The following is a 23,838-nucleotide window of genomic DNA, read 5'->3' on the forward strand; positions in this document are numbered from 1 at the left end:
GCATTTATAGAAAATGAGATCTAATAGTTCAGTCCTTTTCTCATTGCATCAGGCTAAAACACAGTAACTAGTGATGAATTTCTGGCTTACAATATGTGTGTTAAGTGAAACAGGAGATTTGGTATTAGGTGTATGTACTACAGCCTGGAGTATGAGTAGTATATTCTTGGCTCTGCTACTGACTTACTGTTTCCTACAGTCAGCCACGTGACTTCTCTGGGTTTTTTCCCTTTACACAGGCCTTCCTTTTACATTGGGGTTATGCACTAACTTAATCAGAATATTCTGATTAATTTTCCTCTCTGAATATCTGGTGTTATAATGTGACATGACAGTGAGAGTTACAATTGCACCCAGCCAAACTTAAACACACATTTTCTTTTTTTTTTTTTTTAGATTCATTCACCTTATGATTCTAGCTGTTGATCATCAAACACCCTTGGCCTCATGTAGACAAAATAGTGATGGAACTAGTTTTTTACTGTTAGGTGCCCTGAAATATTTCATTGACCTGTCAGCATGATGACAATAGCCCAGATTAAGTCAGGATAATCCACCCTGTCATCTAGAGAGCCTGGATTTCATTTGAAGCAACTCAAGCCTTTATTGCCAGAAAAAAATCCAAGAGGATCTTTCTGAGGGACAGAAACTCTGTTGCTGGCAGTGGTGTTTTCTTCAATATTTGGTTATCTGCTTGTTTTCCCAGTTGAATGCCTAGAGAATAGGCATTAATTCCACAGTGCTGCCTATTTTGGTGTCAGCTTGCCAGTTCCTGTTTGTTGTCATCTTTAGCCCATGGTGGCATTAATGCTCACTGTGGCTTATCCACAATGCAGTGAGACATCCTAGTTCACACTCAGAAAGATGATGTGCTCCACAGCCACTACAGTGGAGAGGGTTAGTCAGAAACAATGGGGACGAGTCTTCGTAGAAAACAAGCCCAATAAGTTTACTGTATCAGTCAAAATGGATTGATTCAGTCCTGTCTGTACGTTAATTCAATCTCAGCCTTGACCGGTTGTCCTGCTTTTTCACCTACCTCAAAGACAACTGTGCAGTGTGCATAAAACTTACTGAAAAATGTGAATAACCTTTATGGAGATATAATGTTATAGATGAGTGTTTGTGTTCTACAAATAGGTTTCCTGTAAAACTCTTTCAAAATTTAGGTTTATATTAGGCTACAGAAGCCTGAAAATATGGCAGACTGGACTTATTTACATTCCTGTCTCTTTCTCTCAGTCACTTCCAACAAAACATAGGAGCTTGCTTTGCATGCTTCCTGAGTTTGTTTTCCTCTTTTGTTAAACTACTTTTTTCTGTAAAGTAATTAATTTGTTACCTCTGTTGTTACCTACTGTACTGTTAGGGTGGTACAAAGATGCAGATCCTACTCATTCTCTTACGTATCTTGTTTTTTAAATGGAAGGTCTTATCACTGGAAGCTTCCATTTTCAAGGACATTTTTTGAATTTTCTTGATTAACAGATCAAATTTGGAGTTCTTTATTCAGGACCAGAGTCTGCAAGTTCCTAATGGAGTGGCATTTAGGAAGTGTGCAATTAGTCCTTAAATTGTGTGACTTGAATCAGACTCTCAAGACATTTACCTATATCCACAGACTATATGGAGAGCTAAACTCCTACACTATGTCTGAAGTTAGTGACTATGCATAACCTACAAGAACAGTCGTTCATATTAATGAGGTATACATTTTAAAATAATTAAAATAAAGACTAAATATTTGGGAATATTTAATTGTTTTCTTTTTAAGCAAGGGTATTTACTCTTTACAAATTGATAAATAATGAATGTGAATAGCAAACAGCCTTCAAACATGACAATATCAGGTACTTCATAAAGTCCTATTTAGAAGATAGTCAGAGGATTATCTTATCTCTTTTTAAGGAACTAAGCCAGTAAAACAGGTCTGTGCCAACTTTTTCCTCCATAGATCAAAGTGACACTCAGTAAATGATGTCTGGCTATATTTAGGTTCATTTTCACTATCAAATTCATGTAGTCCTAATTATATAGCATGACAGATTTTTCAAACAGAAATAAATGTAGTACTCTGAGTGGTCCTCTCTGGTCAAGGAGCCAGCTCTGTCCCAAAGCATGCTTCCATCTGGCCCACTGCCATTCATTTGGGGAGGATGAAGAACAACTGACGGAGCAGCATGCGCTGGCCAAGCAGCCTAAAGCTGCCTCCCACTCACAGCCTGCTGCTCAATGCAAGCAAGCACTGCCTGCCATATGGCAAGTGGGGGCAGAGCACAGCAGCATGCTTGCAGGAGTGCCTGCTACTTTTAGTTCACACACATGGGCCCTGCTTTCAAAGCAGAGCCCTGACCCAGAGGATGAACTTCCAAAATAGGCTTCCAGGTTGAGATCACCTTCATCTTTTTTCAGCCTATAAACCCTGGCTATAGGTATTTATAAAACATCAAAACCAGGCTGATATATGAGCTTAACAGCTCCAACTTAAATGAATGTATTAATATTTTACACTGAACACCTTCAGCATTTTCTGTATTTTTCTGTTGCACCAGATTAAGCTGGTATTTTAGTACCCAAAAAATTCAGCAAGCTCTTAAGCTCAACATGGTGACCCCATGTCACAGAGCTCCTAAAGAAAGAAAACCTACCTTCTGAATAACCCAAGACCATTTAAAATCTGGATAACAAGCAAGGAAGTAATCAAGCAAGTCAAGGCATCACATGCTGAACCTAGCAGGGTTTTTCTCATTGTGTGCATCAGCGTGGCCCACTGCTGGTATGTGAGGCCAACATTCTTACAGCAGTAGTGGCAAAGTAGATTTCACAATGACCAAAGCCTGGCGCAGCCACTGGAAACCCAGGCGCAACATGCTCTTTAAATTAATTCATGGAGAGAAAGCAGATGCTGAATGAATGAAATGTTGTCTTTCCTTCTGAGGGACTCTGATAGAGAACATGTTACAATTGCAGTCTTGTCTGCTTTGTGATAGGGAACCAGACAGGAATTTTTAAAGGATTTTGTTTTCCCTTGGGATGAAAATTGGCCAGATCAGAATTATGGTGTTCTTGAGTGAGAAAGTTGATATTGATAAGAGTTGCACTGTTAGTGGAAAATCAGTCATTTCTAGATGTAGAGGAAAAATTGCCTTTCCAATAAATTCATTTTTGGACATGGCACAGAATATTCTTGCTACAAAATCTAACTGTTTCCTTTTTTCAGCTCACCAGGCATTGCACAAGCCTGAGGACTGGGCATCATTTAAACATTAAAACAATATTTCTTTCACCATTCCAAAATAAATTAGGGAGGGGCAGGTAGAGATAGAAATTGGGATAGCAGCATGCACCATGCAGCAAACAAACTTACAGGCTGCAGTCAGTGCTTCCCAATGTCTCCTTCTTGCTTAATGATAACTTGTTTCCTTAAAAGTGAAGCTGTAGGCCACCCCATAAACAGGAGGAACCCTAAAAACTCTGTTAATAAAAGCATTTCTTTATATACAAAAGGGAAAGACACTTTGCATTTTAAATTATTTGCAGCATGAGCTAGTCATTAACAAGACATGACTCAGTCATGATTGTGGCCTCTGCCTTGCAGTACAGAGGCAAGCAAGTACACTTGCTGCCCCAGCACCTTTGTTACATGAGTCTCCTACTACTTTGCTTTCCTGAAGCTTCTGCACACATGGAATCTGGAGGCAACCAGCATAGTTTGGGGTGGGATTAAAGTTGTTTTAAGCTCCAAAATCTTGTTTGTGGTTGATAGTAATGGGGCAAACCTAGTGAGAAAGTGCAGGGGTTTTGATGGAACTGAGCTGAAAGCAAGGGATGTTTGCAGTGTTCAGGATGCAGTGTCACCAGAGAGAGGCTTTTGTCAGCTAGGGAAATGAGAAGGAGAAAAAAAAACAGGAAGTGTAAAAACCCACTACAGGGTGTGGAGTTTCAAAAGAATTGAAAATTAAGCATTTTCTTTAGCAACTCAGAAGAAAGAGGAGGCTGCAAAACCACTCTTAATAACATTATGGAAGTGAAGGTGCAACCAGCAGATTGAACAGTGGATCTCAAGTTGCTGTAATTTAGCTCTTTTTGTTGTAAGAACCACTGCAGAGTTGTGATTCTGATTTCAGTAGACACAGATGTATCACCTTGAAATGTTTGTACTAGATTAACGCTTTCTTGGTGCATTCTTACACCTATAAGCAGGTGTAGGAATAAAAATAAGCCTGCTTTTCAGATACTTAAACACATTTAAGAGGACACAGATGTTTCATTGTTGTGTGTTTCTGCATACGTAATGCAGAAATGAAGAAAATGCTTGAGAAAAATTCATGGTCATCTCAAATTAGAAAAGATAAATCCAGTCTCCAGCACAATGCAATTATGCATTTTTTTGTTACATATTTCACAGAAAAAACATTTAAAATGTCATGAAGTTAAAGAAAATGTTAGAGAAAACAAGGCTTATATTCCTCTGCATCTAAATCCAGTCTTTCTGGCTGAAGTTGAAAAGGCTTGATGAAAAAGCTTGCTTATAATTAAAAATATTTTATTGTTTTTAAAACAAATAAGATATAGCTGCTTATTTTAATTGATTGTAGCAATGCAACAGTAAGATTCAATCCAGTGTGATGCAGTATGCTATAAATGGAGGGTTGTAGTGGTATTCCATTAAATATTGATCTTTCAGAGAATCTCAATACAAAATTAAAATCCCTGTGGGGTGTTTTAAGTACTTTGAAGCAAACCAATTCTTCTTCCTCTTTGGAACTCAGCAGTTAAATCAAGTATGAGAAACCTTGGTGCTTCTTTTGACCCAGCTTCTTTCTGAAACATAACATTCTGATTTGAAAGCAAATTCCTCTCTTAACAGTAAAAACGATTATTTAAAGACTGCTGTAGAGATGATAATTTGTCTTTTTTTTTCCTCCTGCCAGTGCCACAGATTTGTCCATATCTAAACACTTTTTCTTTCCTAGTGATTTTCTTAGTGATTCAGTGTTTTTGAGTCAAGGTCAAAAAGAATGATGTAGCTTCTCAGCTGATATCAGTAATGTACAATGTTTTCCAGCTCTCATGGAAATAGCCTTCATCTTTCCAGTAGGCTTCTCATAACCTTGGAGACAAGTTTCTTACATTTCTTACACTGCATACAGTGTTGTAGAGGTTTTAGTATTTTTTTTTTTTTTTTTCTGTGGGAGAGACAGATTAGGAGAAAAAGCAAAGCAGGCTTAAGCTTAAAAATGAACAAAAATAGTTTTATTAACACACATTAAAAGAATGGGGGAAAAAAAAGAAAACTTAAACTAAAACAAAATGAAACTTTAAAACACTCTTCCATCCCCTTACAACCTATTAACTTTCTTATTGAACAATATTGAAAGACACAACTTGTGATTTTCAGTCAGTTTCAGTATTTAAACATAATCATTCATTACTTTAGGAGAAGAGTCTCTCAGGTTTTTTTTATGGAGATGTTTGCTACAAGACGCAATAGTCTAGTGGCTTTTATTGGCACATATCTGCAACCGCCCAAAGTTTTTGCAGACTGTGATGTTCTATTAGTAAGGCTCCTCTGTGTATCTGGGGTACTGTTTATGAATACTTCTTCTAGTCAAAAATCATCTTTGTCTCAAAGGCTGAGACCTCCTTTTGACCCAGGAGCGGGGGCTTTAAAGTTCTCAATTAAATCTCAATCATACCAGTCCTCAATTTTGATCAGAATTAGCATTCTCCCCAACAGCACTAAGATGCTACAAAGAGCAGTCCATTTCTCCATAATTTACCTTAGAGAAGTCCAGTTAAAAACATCCACTTCTTCAAACCTATTCCAATATTATTAGTTCTTTCACTTCTAATCCACTGACTTTATTTGGTGTCTGTTCTACATACCCTCTGTTTTCCTTCTCTCTTTCAAGGAGGAATTGTGCTTTAAAAGTTACATGTTGCTAGGAAAGGGTTAAATCTGCCCAGGCCTGCAAGGGCCATGTGCAGGCTCCGGGCTGCAGGGCTGAAGAAATGCAAAGCTGTGCTGATGGGGAAGGCCAGTGGATGTTTTCTTTTCCACTGCTGGGTCTCATCCAGGGCAGGTCAGCTCAGAGTTGTTAGGAAGCTGCAGGCTTTCTTTCTCTGCTGCCAGTGGCTATTATGCCAGGCCATGGCTTGGCCTCCTCTGCCGGGGCCCCAGGCACGTGGCCAGCACTGCCGAGCTGCAGCCACCCCTTCTCTCCCGCTGGCAGCTGGGGGAAGGGGGCTTAGCCGGCCCGGGCCACTCCCCGTGTGGGCAGCGGCTCCCAGAGGCCTGGCTGGGCCTGGCTCGGCTGCCCAAGGACAGCAAGGCCTGAGCTGGGCCCTCCTCTGCTGCCCCACCGATGTTACCTCATGGCTGACCCAGAAGCGAGAGAGAGATCTGCTGAAGAGGAGAGTTTTAAATGTCCTTTCCAAAATCGCATTGGCATCCTTATTGGTCAAACTAGCTGCCAATATCTTGGCTAGCTTTCTGATAGGTCCCTGTCCTTTCCCTGCCTCCTCCCCACCCCCCCAAAGCAACTCTAAGGTCCTGGCAGGGAAAAACATAAGTGTTTTCTGCCTGCAGTTCAAAACTGCCTTGCAAGAGAGATGTTACCTTCCCATTATTTCTTCTGTAGTCACAGTAAGAACTTTTTTCACATGAGCTACCCACAGCTCTGTCATCTGGACTGAATAGCTTTGCAGAAGAGAATGTAGTTTTCCCAGAGAAAGTATGGATATACAACTATTGCCTTGATGGTCTGTTTACAAATTCCTCTTACTTGGAAATTTGCATATAAGGTTCTTTTTGCGTTCTCACTTTTCTCCCTGGGGAATGTCCATAGGATATTTCCTATCAAATAAAATCCAGGTCAAATGTCGATGGAAAAGCGGAAAGTCCAGTACTTGTCCCAGGAACAATAATATACTGGAGCTGTATATCATACTTTTATCATGGAGTCCTCTTTTAGGACCATACTGGGATGATTCAGAGGAGTGGATCTTGGGAGTTAACTTCCCACTCTGACTTACTATTTCCTATTGTCTCCAGGCTCAGATAAACCTGGTTGCTTCAGACAGATGGAGTTCACATCATTTTTTATGATCACAAAACCTTAAGCTTACTTTTATTACCAAAAGCAAGTGTTTGGCATAATCACATCACTCTATATCCTGAAAATCCCACGTATGGTCTGCTAGAGAGCCTATCAGTTTTCAAGTGTCACACTTCTTGTACTAACAAAAATATTGTGCTATAGTCAGGGAACTTACTAAGAGCTCAGTGATAAAATGTCTCAAACTAAATTTCATTTCAGGCAGTTCAGCCCTTCCAAATAGAAGGGGGTTAGTTTAAAAAATACTACTCTTCCAGTCTCACAGGTGTTTCTATCCATTACTGACCCTTCCCACCGATCTCATCCAGGTACAGTGTAATTTATGTTTCTAGTAGAGAGTCCATTCTTCACTAACATTCAGGTATTTACCTGAGACCCAGCTCGTCAGCTCACAAAAATCAAAGCTGTTGGATTGGTCTCATTTGAGCTATGCCAACAGAATTTCTAGCTAATTTCAAAGGTAGAGAAATAATTGCTTAGTGTCATGCAGTTGTGAGTCTGACCTTTTGAATTTAGATCTGGCTTCTGGAAAAGAACAATTTCTGCTTCAGAGATTAATCTTCCTTGTCTCCAAACCCACACATCTTTTATGTGGTCCTCACTGTGTTCAAGGCTGAGTGAGAATGTTAATGCTTTCATGTTTCTTCTTTCCCTAGTCACTCTCAGAGTATATAGCTACTCTCTAGTCTTGCTACCTTTTCAGAGAGCTCCAGCAGCAACCTATTGTTAAGAAATGCTGTAGGTTTCCTACAACACAAGAAAACACAATTGCAGAAAAATTACATTGCAACAAAGAATACATCTTATTCTGGCACTTTGTCTGTGCAAGTAGAAGCTTCATATAGAGAGAAATTTCAGATAGGGTTCTTACAGACAAGTATACTGTTTACTCTAGCATCAAATAACAATTCTGGATGAATGCTCAGTATTGATTCTTTATTTTCACACTCTTAACTTTACTTTCACATTTTCCACATTTTTTCACTATTTGCCTCATCATTTTTGTCTATTTTTCAATTCTTACCCAAGAAAGAATCTGCTGGAATTAGATCTACATAGTTAATTAAGGTTCATATGCTTTAATAATTGTATGGATTATCTTTTACACAGTGAAAATACTTCTGCTTTCTGGTACAGGAAAAAAAATACATCATTTAGTATTTTAATTATGTATAAAATCTAAGATAAAAAATATGTTTTATGCAATAGACAAAGCTTGTAAACAATTCTGTATTTCTTTATTTTTGTGTTTCTCTCTAAGCAAACTAAAATTGACTTACAATCAATTTGGTTCAGCCAAGCTTTATTGCGAGAATGAATAAAAGGAAATTGGTCTCGGGAGGGAGGGAAAAGGAGGAACATGCATTTGCTAATGGCATGGTGGAAACTTTGCTTCCATATTCATTATAAAAAAACATGAAAAATGTTTGGCATATGATTGTAGAAAGAGCTCATCCACAGCACATGCTCTTTATCACAGTAGTCCTACAGAAATGTGTTGCCAAATGCAAACAATGCACAGCATGTACAACCAGGTTTGACATTGCCACGATTCTTAAGTTGAATGAATGCGTGACTTTGCTTATTTAATAGCATGTTTGCCTCCTCGTGCTTCTTTAAGAGCCATTCTGATCCCAGAAGTACTATTTTTTCACATCGAGATGATATTTTGTTTCTACTTACAGGTTTTATTACAATCCTTGCTTGTTATAGTCCAAGGAGCTTTCTTCCTACTTCCATTGCTTGCTTGCTGATTTATAACATGTTATTGAGCAATTCAGAAAGTAGAGAGATAAATGAAAACTGCATATTTGAATTTCTTCTGTTTTGCTTGCTTTTAATGGCTCTAAAATAGATTTGAGGATCATGTCTATTTTAAACTGTTATTTAACTGTTTGCCTGTTTTATGAATGTTACGTTTCTTCTTTCTAGGCTCTTAAGGATGATGATGCTGAGACTGGGCTGACTGATGGGGAAGAGAAGGAAGAAGCTAAAGAAGTTGAGAAGCTAGGGAAAATACAATATTCTTTGGATTACGACTTCCAGAACAATCAGGTTTGAAACAACCAACCTGTAGCATTTCTTTTCTGTGCGTGCAAGTGGAGAATGAAGTAATACATTTAGTTAAAGTAGATATTTCTGAAATCCTCACTACTTGCATGGAATAAAGGGAGAAAATAAGACAGAAAATTCATTACAGAGGTACTACTAAATTGGCATTGAATGCACTTGGACTTTATATTACACCTTTAATCAAAAACTGAAGATACAGTTTTATCTAATGATTATTAATAACTTAAATTGAAGCATCACCAGCCAGTGTCAAGCCACATAAATTACAGAGTTTGCATGCAGTCACTAAAATGTAGATTCAGCCTTCAAGTATTTAAAATGTAAGCAAACACAAATGGGAGGACAAATAGAGGGACGTAAAGGTAAGTTGATTCACCGGGTCTTTTAGAAGGTTGGTAAGATTGCTTTCTCTCACTTGACCTCAAGTGTGCACTTTGTTGTAATAACTAACTGCATTGGGTTCTGTTGCTCTCCATGGAAGTACACTTCCTAAAATTCTAGTCTGGAATAAAAGGTCAAATAAAAAGATCTGCACTCAAATAAACCAGGAAGGTCGGACAAGAATTTAAGGACTGATACTCCTTCAGTACTCTGCTCTGAAGCTGGTAAGACTAAACTTTGGCATACTTACCAAGTTTCCAGAATTAATAGACACTATAATGTGTAGACCTAGAACTGACCAACTTAACAGGTCTGGCCACATGCTGAACTAGCTCATATTTTATTCCGCTCTCTGGCTTCTTTGCCATGAATCAGTTTTTTCAATTAAACCAATTCACAGCCTTACATTAAAATTCACAGTGCTTTTTTCTAGCCCAAAGCATACCAACTCATCTGAGTTCTTCACTTCTACTGTGTATCTTTCTGTTCACTTGAGAACACATATCCTGCACTTAATTTTTTGACAACTTCAGTCAAAATCACATAATTCTTTCCTATTTAGGGAAAGAAATTACTGCGGAAAGTAATTCCCAGTTAATTCCTATTCATCACCTGAACTGCCTTCCACATGTACTTGTGGTAAATTCCACATTCATATTCTTTATTTGATGCTGTTCATAGAGCATGGTACTCTTGTACATGTACTCTTGTTGCAAGTCAAAGATAGTAAGAGAAATTAATAAAAATTTCTCTATTAGCAGGAACATATTTATACACAGCTATGACCTGGCATAATAAATAGTTTTTGCCTGTATTTTCAACAGTCTTCTGACAACTGGTGCTTGTTTTACAATGCAAGAGCTAAAAAGAGTTCTGAAGCTTTTCAAGAGACTGTTGTTAAAGGAGCTTTTCCTCAACTCCAGAGCAAATTGCCTGGCCATGTGATGAGTCACACTGATCCCCCTTGAAATCAGTATGAAGTGTAGACCCTTCAGAAGCAGAAGATTTAAAGAGGGGGAAAGGAAAAGCTGCAAATGTGTTCTGAAAAATGGATTTCAGTTTTCTTAGACTATGAAAACAAATTTTCTGTGTGTATTTTATTAAAGGGAATGTTGATTTTGTGAACCATATTTTACAAAGGAATATAGGATGGAAGAGCCACTAATCTGTAAATTAACTGAGTTGGGGATTTCCATTTTGTTTTGCTGCTCTAAACTATGTTGCAGCTTAAAATTTGTCAAAGGAGAGATGATGTAAAAGAGGAGTAGGAGAGGGGATTCAGTTAGGTTAGTATAGTGCAATGGCATGAAACTACAGTCCCAGAATTTGGCTAATATATTGCATAGGGTTAAGAATACAGGATGTCCAATGAAGTCTCCGGAGCTCTGTGCTTTAGTTTTAGAGAGAGACATGTAAAGGGTAATCGAATTGCTTTTCCACTCTGTTAGCTAACAGTCATAGAATTGTTTTTCACTCTTTGATGTGAAAAACTTGATGTAGATCCTTAGGCTATTCATGCATTTATGAACTGTTATGTATCTAGAATAAAAATAAGATGCAAAAGAAGAAGTGTTTCATACAGCAAAAGGAAAATGTTTCATGGAACTTTAAAGTCCAAACAGTGGGAAAGCATGCAGGCCATATTGTGAATTTAAAACTGTCCAACTTTTAAGTCCAGTTTTGAGGAGTCTCTTAGAATCCAGAAGTTTCTTTCACAGATTGACTATATTGTTCTATATTCCAATTGTTTGAGTTCCTGTTTCCAATTTTAAATAATTCATCCATGAGAGAAGCAAATATATTGTGATTGAAGCACTGATTTAGAAGAAAATAATCTCAGATTTCATTCCCAGTTCCTAATATCTTCAACATGACCTTGAAGAAACACTTCAACGTTTACTTTAGTTTTTGATCTATGAAGCAAGATTAAAAATATTATCTTTTTCTCTGGTCCACTGTGCTGATGAGGCCTCATATAGTCTGGGGTGTCTAGATGACATGACACGATATAACATGACATAACACAGCATAAGCCTTCACTTATAACACATAAAAAACAGCCAAGACATTTACAAGTTCCATCTGTGCTTCAGTCTTCAGTCTTATCTTTAAAGTGTATAAGAGATTTAAAAATGTAATTTTTCTGTTTTACAATGAGATTACAAATTATTATTAGGATTTCGTTACCAATGTTTCATTTTCATGAGATATTTTTTGAAAATGCTGTCATTTGTTTACTGCCTGGGCTCATTCATGTACAGAGCAAGAGAACATAAATATAAGGAAGACTGCAAGATTCATTTGTTTTCAATAAAGCGCTGCCTGAGGATTTGCATTTGATTTTTTCACCTTTTGTATTTGGTTGGGGGAAGGTTATGTGTTGGGGATTTAGAATACAAAAATTTTGTAGTCAAAATTAGACATTCTTGATTGTTTAATAATGTGATTTCTATTCATGGTGCTCAGCATAGAAAAAATAATGCACAAGAGGAGAGAGCAATTGAAAGTTATTTGATTGCAGTCTTTAAAAGGATGAAGTCTGTATTTAGCTGTAATCAGCTGCCCTTTGAAAACCTCTTTTCTGCTTTAAAACAGCCTTTGTACAGTCTGCATCTGCTATAATTGGTTTTCTAAAGTCAATAATGTTGCTTCATTTGCTTTCCTTAAGTGGGGGGGAAAGTGGGGGAAGTATAGTTTCTCCTAGACCAGAAATAGAGTCTGCATTTGCATTCCTCTGTTACATTATTTTTATAAATATCTATTTGAAATTTCATTCTCCTGTTTTTCTCTCTTTTCAGCTTCTGGTTGGGATTATTCAAGCAGCTGAGCTGCCTGCACTAGATATGGGTGGTACATCTGATCCTTATGTGAAAGTCTTCCTGCTGCCTGATAAGAAGAAGAAATATGAGACAAAAGTCCACAGAAAGACCCTTAACCCTGTCTTCAATGAGCAATTTACATTCAAGGTAGTTTTTTTATAATTATTGATAGTACTTTGTGTCTCATGCTTGGCTATGAATTTAGATAACTGCAGCAAAATGATTTTCCATGTTGTATAAAGCTGTGATAGTCAATCTTGCTATAATGCAGGGTCAGATAGGTTTAAAAGGCACAGTTTGATTTTAGGCACATAGATTATCCTCATAGATGACAATCTGATCCATATTTTATGTCTGGATAAAACATACAAGAAATTCAGAGAATAGTGACACTTTGACAAATGTCATGCCAATTTCACTAGACCAACATTTTCTTTAAATATCTTCATAGTCTGATTTATGAAATTCAGGATAATGTTTCCTGAAATATAAATTAAAACTCAAGGGAAGTAAATGAGTGAAGGACAATATTGCAGATTAATCTCATTAGACTTTGTCATAGCAGTTCTTTGCCATGCTGCTTTATCTATGAGAAGAAATTGGGTCTCAGGTTTAATAAAATATGAATTAAATAAATGTAGGTAAGCCTTACATTGAAATACTTAAATCATTCCAATAGTGTTTTTCTAAAACTGTAGCCAAATTCAAGCCCCAGTTAAATAGAATAAAGGAATACTGTACAGCATGTTTCACAGGACTTCTCCTTATATACATTCCTCTGCTGTTACTTCAGGCCTTTCTCTTTGTGCCCAATCTTATAATGACAGCTACAGACTGAAAACAGGAACAGTGAAAGACTCAGGCTATGAAATCATTCAATGAGAAAGATATCCCTGTAGGCCACTACTACTACTGCATATATAAGCTTATTTTTTCCTTGAAGATGTTCATAAAAGTAATCTTTTGTGGGGAGTTATTTCTTTCTCGAGCTTTCCTAGGAGAGTATTTAAAAGGAAACAGAGTTCTAAATTACATATTCCCATGCAGCTCACAAAAGCAAAGAGGAAAACAAATAATGCTGTCATCTAAGATGAAGACACAAGTTATAAATCAGATCAGCCACTTCTGGACTATAACGTCCACTTGTTGTAAGTCACAACTTTAGGCTCCAGAAAATACTTTGTGTTCCATGCCAGACCTGACAGAGTGTTTAGGTGCATCTCAATATGGTACTGATCATCCCCTGTGGTCTGTGGTCTGCACTTGAGAGAAAATCAGCAGAGCATGCCAAGTACTGTCATTGTTCTGAGCACTTTGTTCTGAGCTGCAGTGGCCATTTAACTGGAACTGCAGCTATAATAGCAACTTCCGTGGGAACTGTTGACAGTATCTCATTTATTTGTGCAGAGCTTTGCTCCCATGACCCACTTCAGGTGGTACACAGCTTCTCTTGGCATCCTTCCCATCTCTCTGGCAATGCTGCTCACCAGGCAGCCCAGGCCTGTGCTGTTGCCTTCTCACAGGGCCCAGCTGTGAGCTGCCTGCCTTCCTCCCAAAGTACGGCTAATGGGAATGAGTTGACTTGTGTTTCTGCTGTATTGCATCTTGAGCCCTGAACCTTAGTCCTTCCCTTTTTCATTTCTGTTTCCCAGATATCCATGGTGCTGTTCCAGGGTGCAAGTGTTTGTCAGACTGCAGCTGTCTGAATTGTATACCCACACTGCAGTGCCAAAAGGAACTGAGAAATCCTAGCTGCTCTGCACCAGCCTGGCAAAGGGGGGTGTTTCTCCTCAAATCCAAAGTGGGACAGAGTTTATGTCTAGAGGAGTGACATGTCTGTGCCAGAAAAACGCTCCTGTATATAGGTCCTTTAGCAAGGTCTCACTTGGCTTTAAGTCAAGAGACTGATTATGTCTGAGCAGAAAGCAGGGAGAGGAGCAACCCTTCACGAGAGCTGAGGCCATCCATGATAGTCCAGAACAAAGGTGGAGACTGAGGCTATGTTAGAGGTTATAAATAAAGGAAGCTCTTAGAAAGGGAGGTAGCTAAAATAAGCTTTACTGAGGTCAAGTACAGAAAAGTAAATAATGATGAATGTAGTCTTTGTATTCCAAGTGACCAGGATCCATTAAGTGGTATTGTAAACTAACAGAGAAATAAACTTTAGAACATTTTTCTTCTCCTGTTTTTGAGGCTGTTTAAAACTAAAACTAACATTATTTAGAATTTTTCCTTTCGCATACATTTGCTCTTTCTAGCTTTTTAGAAGCTACAGATAATTTAGAGAATAAAAAATAGATTTTGCTGTAGTATTTACTAAGATATACAACCATGTACCACTGAAACTATTTGACTTGATAATGGAAGCTAGATCTGGCTCTTAACTTGATAAGTTCATTTTAAATGTTATATAAGATGTTATGTAAAGGGAAAATTACTAGTTATTAGTAAGTATTTTAATAAGCAGTTGGAAGCTGAACAGTAAGGCAGCAGTCCTAGGGTTTAAGCGGACAAGAACATAGAGGTTAACAAGGCCAATGGTAATGCCACACTTTCACTTTCTAATTAATAATGAAGTATTTACTGAATTCCATGGAAACCATTTATATTTGCAGAATACATTCAGATTGACCAAGTGTTCACATAAGTCCAAACAATTCCTAAATCCGACCTTTTCAGACAGCCACTCAGGTGTAGCATACCTGAGCTGCATGTCTCCATCTTAATATTAAAAATGTGACTTATAAACACCCAAACCACAGCATCTGTCTGAACCACATGAGAACAGCTGGAGAATTAGTCAGAACTTGGCCTTCTGCCACCACAATTTTTAGTTACACATTGTGACTTATAAAGCACCTTAGTGTCTAACGTGTGAAAGGTGTAGTACTGAAAAATATGCCTTGGTAATTAATAGGTATTGGTACTGTAAGAGACCTATCCAGTATCTAATTACTTTGTGTCATATATAGTAAGCTAGTGCTGGTTTTTTCATCAGTCTGGGAGCTAGCCATCTCTTAGTGATGACAGGTGATTTATTGAGGGAAAAACACCATTGTGTGAAAAGTTCATGTTTCCTCAGTGCAAGTAATTTGGCTTCTTATTCCAGTTTCATCACCCACAAAATGATTTGAAGTAGAATGAGAAAAACCCAGGAGTGATGAGTGAGCTGCCACATTGTTCTATTGAGTGCCAGAGTCTTGTCTCAAGAAATACTGCATCTGGTGACTCTGAAACAGATACACCTCATCATTTTCTCAGCAGTTCAATTTACCTGAGATGACAGCTGGTAAACCAAAGAAATAGTTTTGCATTGTAGTGGATCAATCTTTATTGTCTCAGATGCAGAGTTTGTCATTTTCTTGTGTTTGCAGGTGCCATACTCTGAGCTGGGTGGAAAAACTTTAGTGATGGCAGTTTATGACTTTGATCGTTTCTCCAAACATGATATCATTGGGGAATATAAAGTTGCAATGAACACAGTGGACTTCGGTCATGTCACTGAGGAGTGGAGGGACTTGCAAAGTGCCGAGAAAGAAGAGGTAAGAAAATTCAGACTTTTTTTCCTCCCAGAGCACTTTTATCCTCACCTAGAGAAACAGATAAGCTAGCAATAGGGTGGGGTTTTTTGTTTTGTTTTTTTTTTTTTTGCGAGACAGCTCCCATCTGTTATCAGCCTTTTTCAGATTTACTTTGCCTGATAAATTTTTGATAAGCCTCTTTTCCAATACTCACTGAATGTGACATTCTCCTCTGTTAAATCAATCAATCTTTTTGATACTTTATGCAACATATTAAAAATGTTTTCATGAGTTTGACATTTTCTTGAATTGGTGCATTTTGGACATGTAGAATTTGTATTTGTATTATAAGTGTTGTGCATTTAGGTGTCTTGGTGGTTCTCAGGGTTTGCATCTCAAGACATCTTACTGTGCATGCTGATGATGGTAGGGTTTCACTGAAATACCTTACAGTTTTACTGAACTGCTATGCAATAATATGCCATGATTAGAATTATGAATTTTATAAAAACCTTGGAATGGCATCTTACTCAAATATTTATCACCTTTTTTATTTTCCTCTCATTGTCGATGTCCCTTGAATTCATTATTTATTAGGTATAGTACTACATGTACACAAGACACTTCTTGGAAATATTTCATCACCAGGTTGTACATCCTGTGAGATTAATCCTATTGATACATCCAACTTTTTGCTTACTGTAAGACAATTTTGTATTCATTCTTACATTATTTTCCCTTTTGATTGATAGACAGTACTTGCCCACTCAGAGTGCATAGCATGCTTTAATTCTCTGGTGGGAAGAGAAGTAATCGTGCATCTGTTTCTCATCATCTAATTCAGCTAATAAAGTGCTTTGAATTCAAATCTTAGTTTCTGTAATTAAAGGGACAATCTCTGAATGAAATCTTTCTTTCTCACAATGGATGAAAAACGTGAATATTGATTTAGACTAAAAGTGGTAAAAAGAGCAGCACATGCAAAGCCATGCAGCCTTCTTAGATTTTCAAAACTGGTAGATTTCAGTCTTGCCTTTTTGAATGTTTGTTTTAAAGACTGTATTTTCAGATGGCTTTTTTCAACTGTTTATTGATTTGAAAGCCACTGCCACATTGAGACTGTTCTGCATGGCATTATTTCATAGTGGCAATATTTGCAGGGCTCTCTTTCTGCAGGTGACATCAATGCCATGCTACATGGGATATTTTTCTTCCACTCTTAGAGTTAAATATGAAAATGAAAAAAAGATAAAGGAAGTTTGTAGTTCAAGGGGCCTGTTTGTTTAAGCACTCAGCATACTAGAAAGCTGAAAATGTGAAATTGGAGTGTATTAATCCTTCCAAATTTTATTAATTTACACATGGGTCTTTTATTACACTACTATGTGTGATTTCCAAGTGTTTCATGCTTTTCTGTTTCAAAATACATAAAATAAGCCAAACACTACGTGAAAAGGAATTATCACTTTGCCTTTGTAATATAACTTGAAGTTTTTAGAACATAAACAATGGTATTCCTATATGCAGCTTACAGATAACATGTTGCAGATTAGTGTGGGGTTTCATCTGCCTTATTGCATAGAAAGTTGCTTCTTAAGTGCTCTAGCTAGCATCCACAGTAAGATCTGATGCAGTCGCTTGGTTGCTTTCATAAAATTCATACTCTCTAAGTACAATATGATTAAAAGCTTGCTTGAAACAGATATTGAGCATGTGAGCTACTTCCAGAAATGCATTCTGACTTGGAAAATACTATTTATTAAAACAGAAGGAGGTAATTAAAATAAATAATTCTGGAAGTATTTGGATATTAAAAGAGTATTGCTAGAGCTTTGAATAGTTTGCTGTAGAGATGAAATCTAAGTTGCCCTTGCCTTTCTTCAAATTTCAAGTACTGTTTATGCGGAAAAAAACACTGTTATTTTTATACTGTTTTGATGAAACCTTTTTGAAGTTGCCACCAAGGCATGGCCATTTTGTTTCTAAGGAGCTAGGCAATATGATGATATGAAAGCAACATGAAAACCTGTGCTTACACCAACTCCTTAAATATTTTTTCATACTACAGGAGATCTCATGTTTTATTTTTGCATCTCAATGCTCAAGCATGCAAGGTATACAATCAATATGGAAAATTATCCTATATTGGGGCATATGGAGACATTTCAATCTTAGTTTCCTATATGCTATGTGTAGCTGATTTGTAACAGCTCATAAGGTTGAAAACCTCTCAAACTTATGGAACCTCTACTTCTGTCATATATATGTTGAGCCAGATTCAAATTGCTTGGCCCAATTTGGAAGAGAAATCTCTGCCAAGAGCCAGGAGAGGTGCATCTGTCACCAGTTTGGGAGTTGTGTTTCACATGAAATGTCATTCTTATTCCATATTTGATTCACGTACCCTACCATCTTCAATGTTCCAGTCTCTGCTCCACAGCAAAGATTCCAAGAAAATTCTAGTGTGTTTTAAGTAATAAGTAGGGATGGGAGAGATTGTATCTGCATAAAGGGATTGTCATCTGACACAGCAGATACAGCTGCAACCAAGAAGTACCCTGGTTTCAGAATTAGCAAAGACAGTACTGTGTGTATGAAGGCTAACACAATTTACCTATATCAGATGTGTAGCCTGTATCAGATGTGTAGACACATGTTTGTCTCTTGGTAGTGATCATGAACATGATATGGTGGTCTGGCTTACTAAAATAGCAAATTAAAACCTAAACAGCTGGCTTTCATACAAAAAATTATGAAAAATGTAATTCTATTGCTACCTAAATATGTTTTGCAGACTATTACATGTTGTAATTGTGTAATGAACTTGTCCTTGAAAAGCACATCTGCAGGAGATTTGCAGTATTTGAAGAATGACAGGCTTTATTTCCTTTCTTGCCCTTACAGTACTTAGGCAAGTTTGTCAGTTCTCAGCAACCTAGTGCTAATTATAAGTCTAAATATGTTTGAAATTAAGTATAAGTTGCCAAAGTATCCTTAATGTTTTAATTTTGACCCCTAGACAAGATGTATATCGAAGTGGCATTTATCAGTGGTATGTCAGTGGCAGTTGTCACCAGTCACTTTAAAAGATCTAGGTGGCATCAGTCAAAGTGAATATAAAAATCTCAGTTTTAGTTTATGTCAAATACAGTTGATGCGCATCACAGAATTACAATTTAATTCCCACTTCAGTCATAGGGGGCAAAACAGTTTTACAAGCAGTTACTCTTCTTTTTGCTCATAAAGCTCCACTGTACATTCTGTCCTTTCTTCTAAATGTGCTTAAAATTGAAGACAGATGATGAAGGTTTAATGAAATAATGTAAGCTCTATCTCTCACAGCCTAGCCATTTGAATGGCATCTCTCTGACACTGCATTCTCTTCTGGGAAAGGTCTTATTAATATATTTATGTTGGTGAAGTACTTTGAAGGTACAAGCCTTTGTATGAGCATTTGTTATGACTGTGAGAGGGCTTTGAGAATGTGCAATGACTGCTAAATATTGAGGAGGCCACTACTAATGAGCTGCATGTCTTGTATCCTTTTTCCTTGGCTTCTTTTAGATCTGCTAACCTTGTGTCTAGTAGCCCTACAGTCTCATTTGACTGAGAATGTGGGAGGGAGGAGTGGTAGATATTGAAAGATTATTCACTTTTACCAAGTCTGACACATAGTGGTTTGGGCACAGAGTGTTAAAAAGCAGATCACAAGAGTTTGCTCCTCTCTGTCACCTACCAGATGTCATTGCTATTAACTTTACATGAGTACACATGCATCCAATATCTGTTATCACTCCAGTACAGCAGGCCAGACAGACCTCTTCTTTGCTCACAGTGGTGTGAGTCATACTGAGAGTCATCTTCTGAATACTTCAGGTGATTTCCCTCCAGACATTTTGTTATATTGGCACTTAAATTGAAAACCTGTTGTAGCAAACATGCCAAGAAATTTTAGGGAATATAAGGAAAAGCAGAAACAATTATTTCCCTTGAAAGCAGTGGAGAAGCAGAGCATTTTATTGTAAGCAGAAGGATCTTTGTTGACCTGACAGTATCCACCACCAAGAGTTCTGCAGATCTTTCACAACTGCCATCACATGAGACTCTCTGCATTATCTGATCAGGCATCCACCATGGTTAGGTTACATGATGGATGAACGCTCATACCACAATGGGTGATGATGGGTATATTTTATACAAGGCTCCTATGTGATGCACAAGCCCAAGCAGGAGAGATGCACAATGCCGCCTTGGAAATGGGTAAGAGGCAAGCATTCTGCAGCTGGAGAGTCAAAAGCAGTTCTGTGAACCCTGACTGTGCTGTTCCTGAGGATTGATCTTTCCTTCCTTATCCAAAAGTAGAAGGCAAAGGAAGGAGGTGGAAAAGTGGGCCTGAAACACGTGTATTTAACACCTTGGTATACTTCATAGAAGTTAGAAAGTGTGAAAAAGTGAGCCACCCAGCTTATGACTCTCTGGAACTGAAATTTGCAGAGATCTAAAAAAGGACATTTTTACAGAAGTCACTGTCAAATTACAGCAGCAAATCACTGTTATTTTCTGTTATAGTTACATGAGCAGTGGACAGATGATCTAATAGGCCTTTCCCATCTCTGGTAATAACAATTAGTTCTTTTACAGCTTTGTAGAGAGCACAGTGCTTTGCAAAAGAAAGTGTCATTATCCCTATGGAGATGCTGTCAGAGTGTCAGACAAATTTTAAAATGCGAGGTTTCCTTTATTTAGCTGCATGTTATATTGGAACACTATGTTTTCTTCATGGTGTTTACATCTTCTCAAGTTCACTTCTTACAACAAATTAAAACTTTAAAATGTTAAATCTAAGGAGGTTTTAATTTTCAGGTTTTGTGAAGAGCTTATGCAGTAAACAGAGGTTATTGAATTGCCTGTTCAACATTGTACATGCAGCATCTGTCCTGCCTCTGAATTTCCTACTGAGACAGGGAACAAAACAGGTTCTGAAGTTTGAGAATAAGCAAGCCTGCTTTAAAATACTTCAGCAGTTAATTAGGGGCTTTTTAATCTTGAAATTGAAGATGCTAAAATGATTTTAAAGGTAAAACAATATGATTCAAGTAGAGCTCTAAGGGTACTGTATTTCACTTCCTTAATGTATGCATTCCTTTTCTCATCTTTCATACTCAAAGTGCTGACGATCCCACTATATACCTTTGTTGAGTATTCTCTTTCTTAACTCCTTCTCTAGAAGAGACACCTTAGGAGGTCAGAGACATTCTTGTGTTATAATAAAAAGAATGTAATTGGCTTACTTGAAATCAAAATGGAACTTGTCTCTATTCATCAAAAATTGTCTGGCTTTACAGATATTAAATTCAAATACAGAGGACAGTATAAAAGAAGGAGAAGCTCAGTGATAGTGTTAAATTCAGGCTCTTCTGGGGCCTTTCTGTTCCTGGACAGTATTCATTCTGAGATCAGAAAAACACCTACTGCTTATAAGCCAAAAACATTCCTATTACTACTTTCCTTCCATGTGCAGAAGGGCATCTTGAGGCTGAAACAGTAGACCCTACACTTGGTACTAAGCAGCTAATGACACTTAATACACAAAATAGTAATAATATTTGTTTCAGACAAAGTATATTGCTAAGGACCTTGTAGAAAATTACAAGGCCAGAGGAAGGAATAGTAGGCAATTCCCAGCCTCCACGTATTAATATATGTGGGATAATAATGTGGGATTTTATTGCTCAAGCATAAGATATTTTCAAGTAAAAACACATAGCGACATACAATGGCAATTGGAAAGCAGTGTTCTGAACAGTGTTTTTGTAGAGTTTTGAGGAAGCTACTGAGAGGGATCAAACTCATCTGAAGCTAGAGTATAAAGAGATATTTTGGATGGAAACTACAGAAAGAATTCCAGGAGATACAGATTTAATTGTGGAGTACTCCGAAGTCTAAAGCACTGTATTCTGGAAGAGATTGCAAATGGGTCTTTAGGACCAGCTAATGAATGTGAAAGGGCCACAGAATGTGCTAAATCTGGAAGTGTTCAGCATTGTTCTCCTACTAGACTTTTATGTACTTTTTTTTCTGACTTCCAGCATCATTGAATGCATGATCCAGAGGCAGAAATGGCCTCACTAGGATTCTAGGCAGAAGCTTTGTGGTAGTACATACCTTATTTCCGTAGTACATACCTTATTTCCCTTCCTCCCCTACATTTCCAAACCAACAGTGACTAAAATTATTATCTGATTGCTGTTATAAACTGGGATCAGGAGCTAAGGGAAGCTGTAAAACAGCTGTGTCAAAATACATTGTCATTAGAAGGACCTTCAGAACAGAGAGCAGCATTTTTACAGTCATGAGGGAAGAGCAGATCTCGCAAAGATGACAACAGCATTTTCACTAGAAGGCTGAGGAGGAGTTGTATGCTACTCCAGTCTCTTTGCTTTGTTGTGCCCACTCCACGTAGAACTAGAAAATTTTGGGTTGCAAAAACATCAGAGAAAGATGTATTTTTGAAAGGGGGAGACAAAGGTTTAGAAATAGTGGTCCAAGAAAGAAAGGGATATGCAATTTTCTTAATTTTTTTTCATCTATCATCTTTTAAACAGTGATTTAAACCATGTCAGAGATTACCATAGTAACCATTTAACCTCTTTTCAGAGCTTGTTGTGTTTCCTTTTAGTTCAACAATGAGCTTAAACTGGTATCTGAAGCACTTTGCATTGTACCCGTGACAGAATTAGCACAAAATGCCCCAATCACAGTTAAAATCCAGAGCTGTTTTTCAAGTTCAGTGGTATTAGACTTTTATTTAGTTTATGCTAATGTTTCAGGAAGTATACCAGCTCTTATTTCTAGGCTAAATGGATGACAGACAGAGGTAACTCAGTCCTACGATTTCCTGTTCAGTTGTATCATGTGAGTCAGCCTTCCACCAAAGGCCAAAGAAATCCCTTGCAGTGGCTGATGTGCTGTTAGGGTGTTACAGGTAATGCAGCAGGGTGAGTTTTGTGCACTTGTCCTTCTCTCCTATTCCTTTTCTGTGGCCTTCTGCAGTTTACTTTGTTATTATCATAACCAGAGAAGCACTCAGGGGCTGTCTGGCTCACTCACTCACTAGAGGGATGGAGGGGTACTGTAGTTGTTTTGTCCCTTCCATTATAGCAGACTTAGTACGACAGAGTACCATTTTTTTTCTGTAGAGGCCTGGAGTATGATCACTGCGACAAAATTACTACTGCTGTCTCATTAGAGCAGAGCACTATGAGCTACCATCATCAGTGCACAGATGAAATCCATTTCCCGTCTCTTTTTGGATCCAGATGTCTTCTGTATGTGCTTTTGCTGGCCTAAAGCTAGAGTAAAACATATACCTGAAACTGAATCCAGTGACATGGAAGTCAAGATGTTTTCCCTGACAATTATGTCTGCAATCACAATTATAGAAATAATGTCAGAGACAGAAGTTTCCTAACTAGTAGCGAGAGAGTTGAAAAGTGGTGTTACTGCTGCTTGGTCAGCCACATGTATTTGCCTACAACAGAATGAAATTAGGAGGTACTTCAATGTCCACTTACACTGATAAAGGCAACTGAATTTGGGAACCTTTCTCTGTACCTTTCTCCACTTGTGGCTGACCTTGAGTTCAAATCTCTTCTTCTTAGCCAAAGAGCTTGCCATGAAATTCTGACTCAAGTAATTCCCTGTACAATTACCATTATGTGGAGTTTACAACTTGCTTTTGATGCCACTGGTGTAGAATGTGGCACTGCAGCTTCTATGGCTGAGAACTTCAGACAGCTCCTGAGCTTCCCATCAGATGCTACTTAAATTATTTCTGGTTATCTGGAATCTAGTTATTTTACCTCTGTTTTTCCATATCTTCTTCAGTAGATATCATCAACAACCTCTTATTGATGAGTGGAG

The 23,838-nt window shown here is 37.7% G+C and overlaps 1 protein-coding gene across 3 annotated transcripts in view; it reads left to right on the forward strand.

Moving 5' to 3' along the window:
- The window catches only part of SYT1 (synaptotagmin 1), a 350,331-nt gene that overhangs the window by 263,278 nt on the left and 63,215 nt on the right, over positions 1-23,838 (forward strand). For 2 of the 3 annotated variants that reach the window (XM_040062361.2, XM_040062359.2), the window contains 3 exons: positions 9,054-9,176; positions 12,374-12,541; positions 15,769-15,936. In XM_040062361.2, the coding sequence (XP_039918295.1) occupies positions 9,054-9,176; positions 12,374-12,541; positions 15,769-15,936 (459 nt within the window). The remainder of the gene's footprint in view (positions 1-9,053; positions 9,177-12,373; positions 12,542-15,768; positions 15,937-23,838) is intronic. The other variant, XM_040062362.2, reaches the window with a different exon arrangement.

This window comes from Hirundo rustica, chromosome 4 (assembly GCF_015227805.2).
Source record: "Hirundo rustica isolate bHirRus1 chromosome 4, bHirRus1.pri.v3, whole genome shotgun sequence".
NCBI classification, from domain to species: Eukaryota; Metazoa; Chordata; class Aves; order Passeriformes; family Hirundinidae; genus Hirundo; species Hirundo rustica.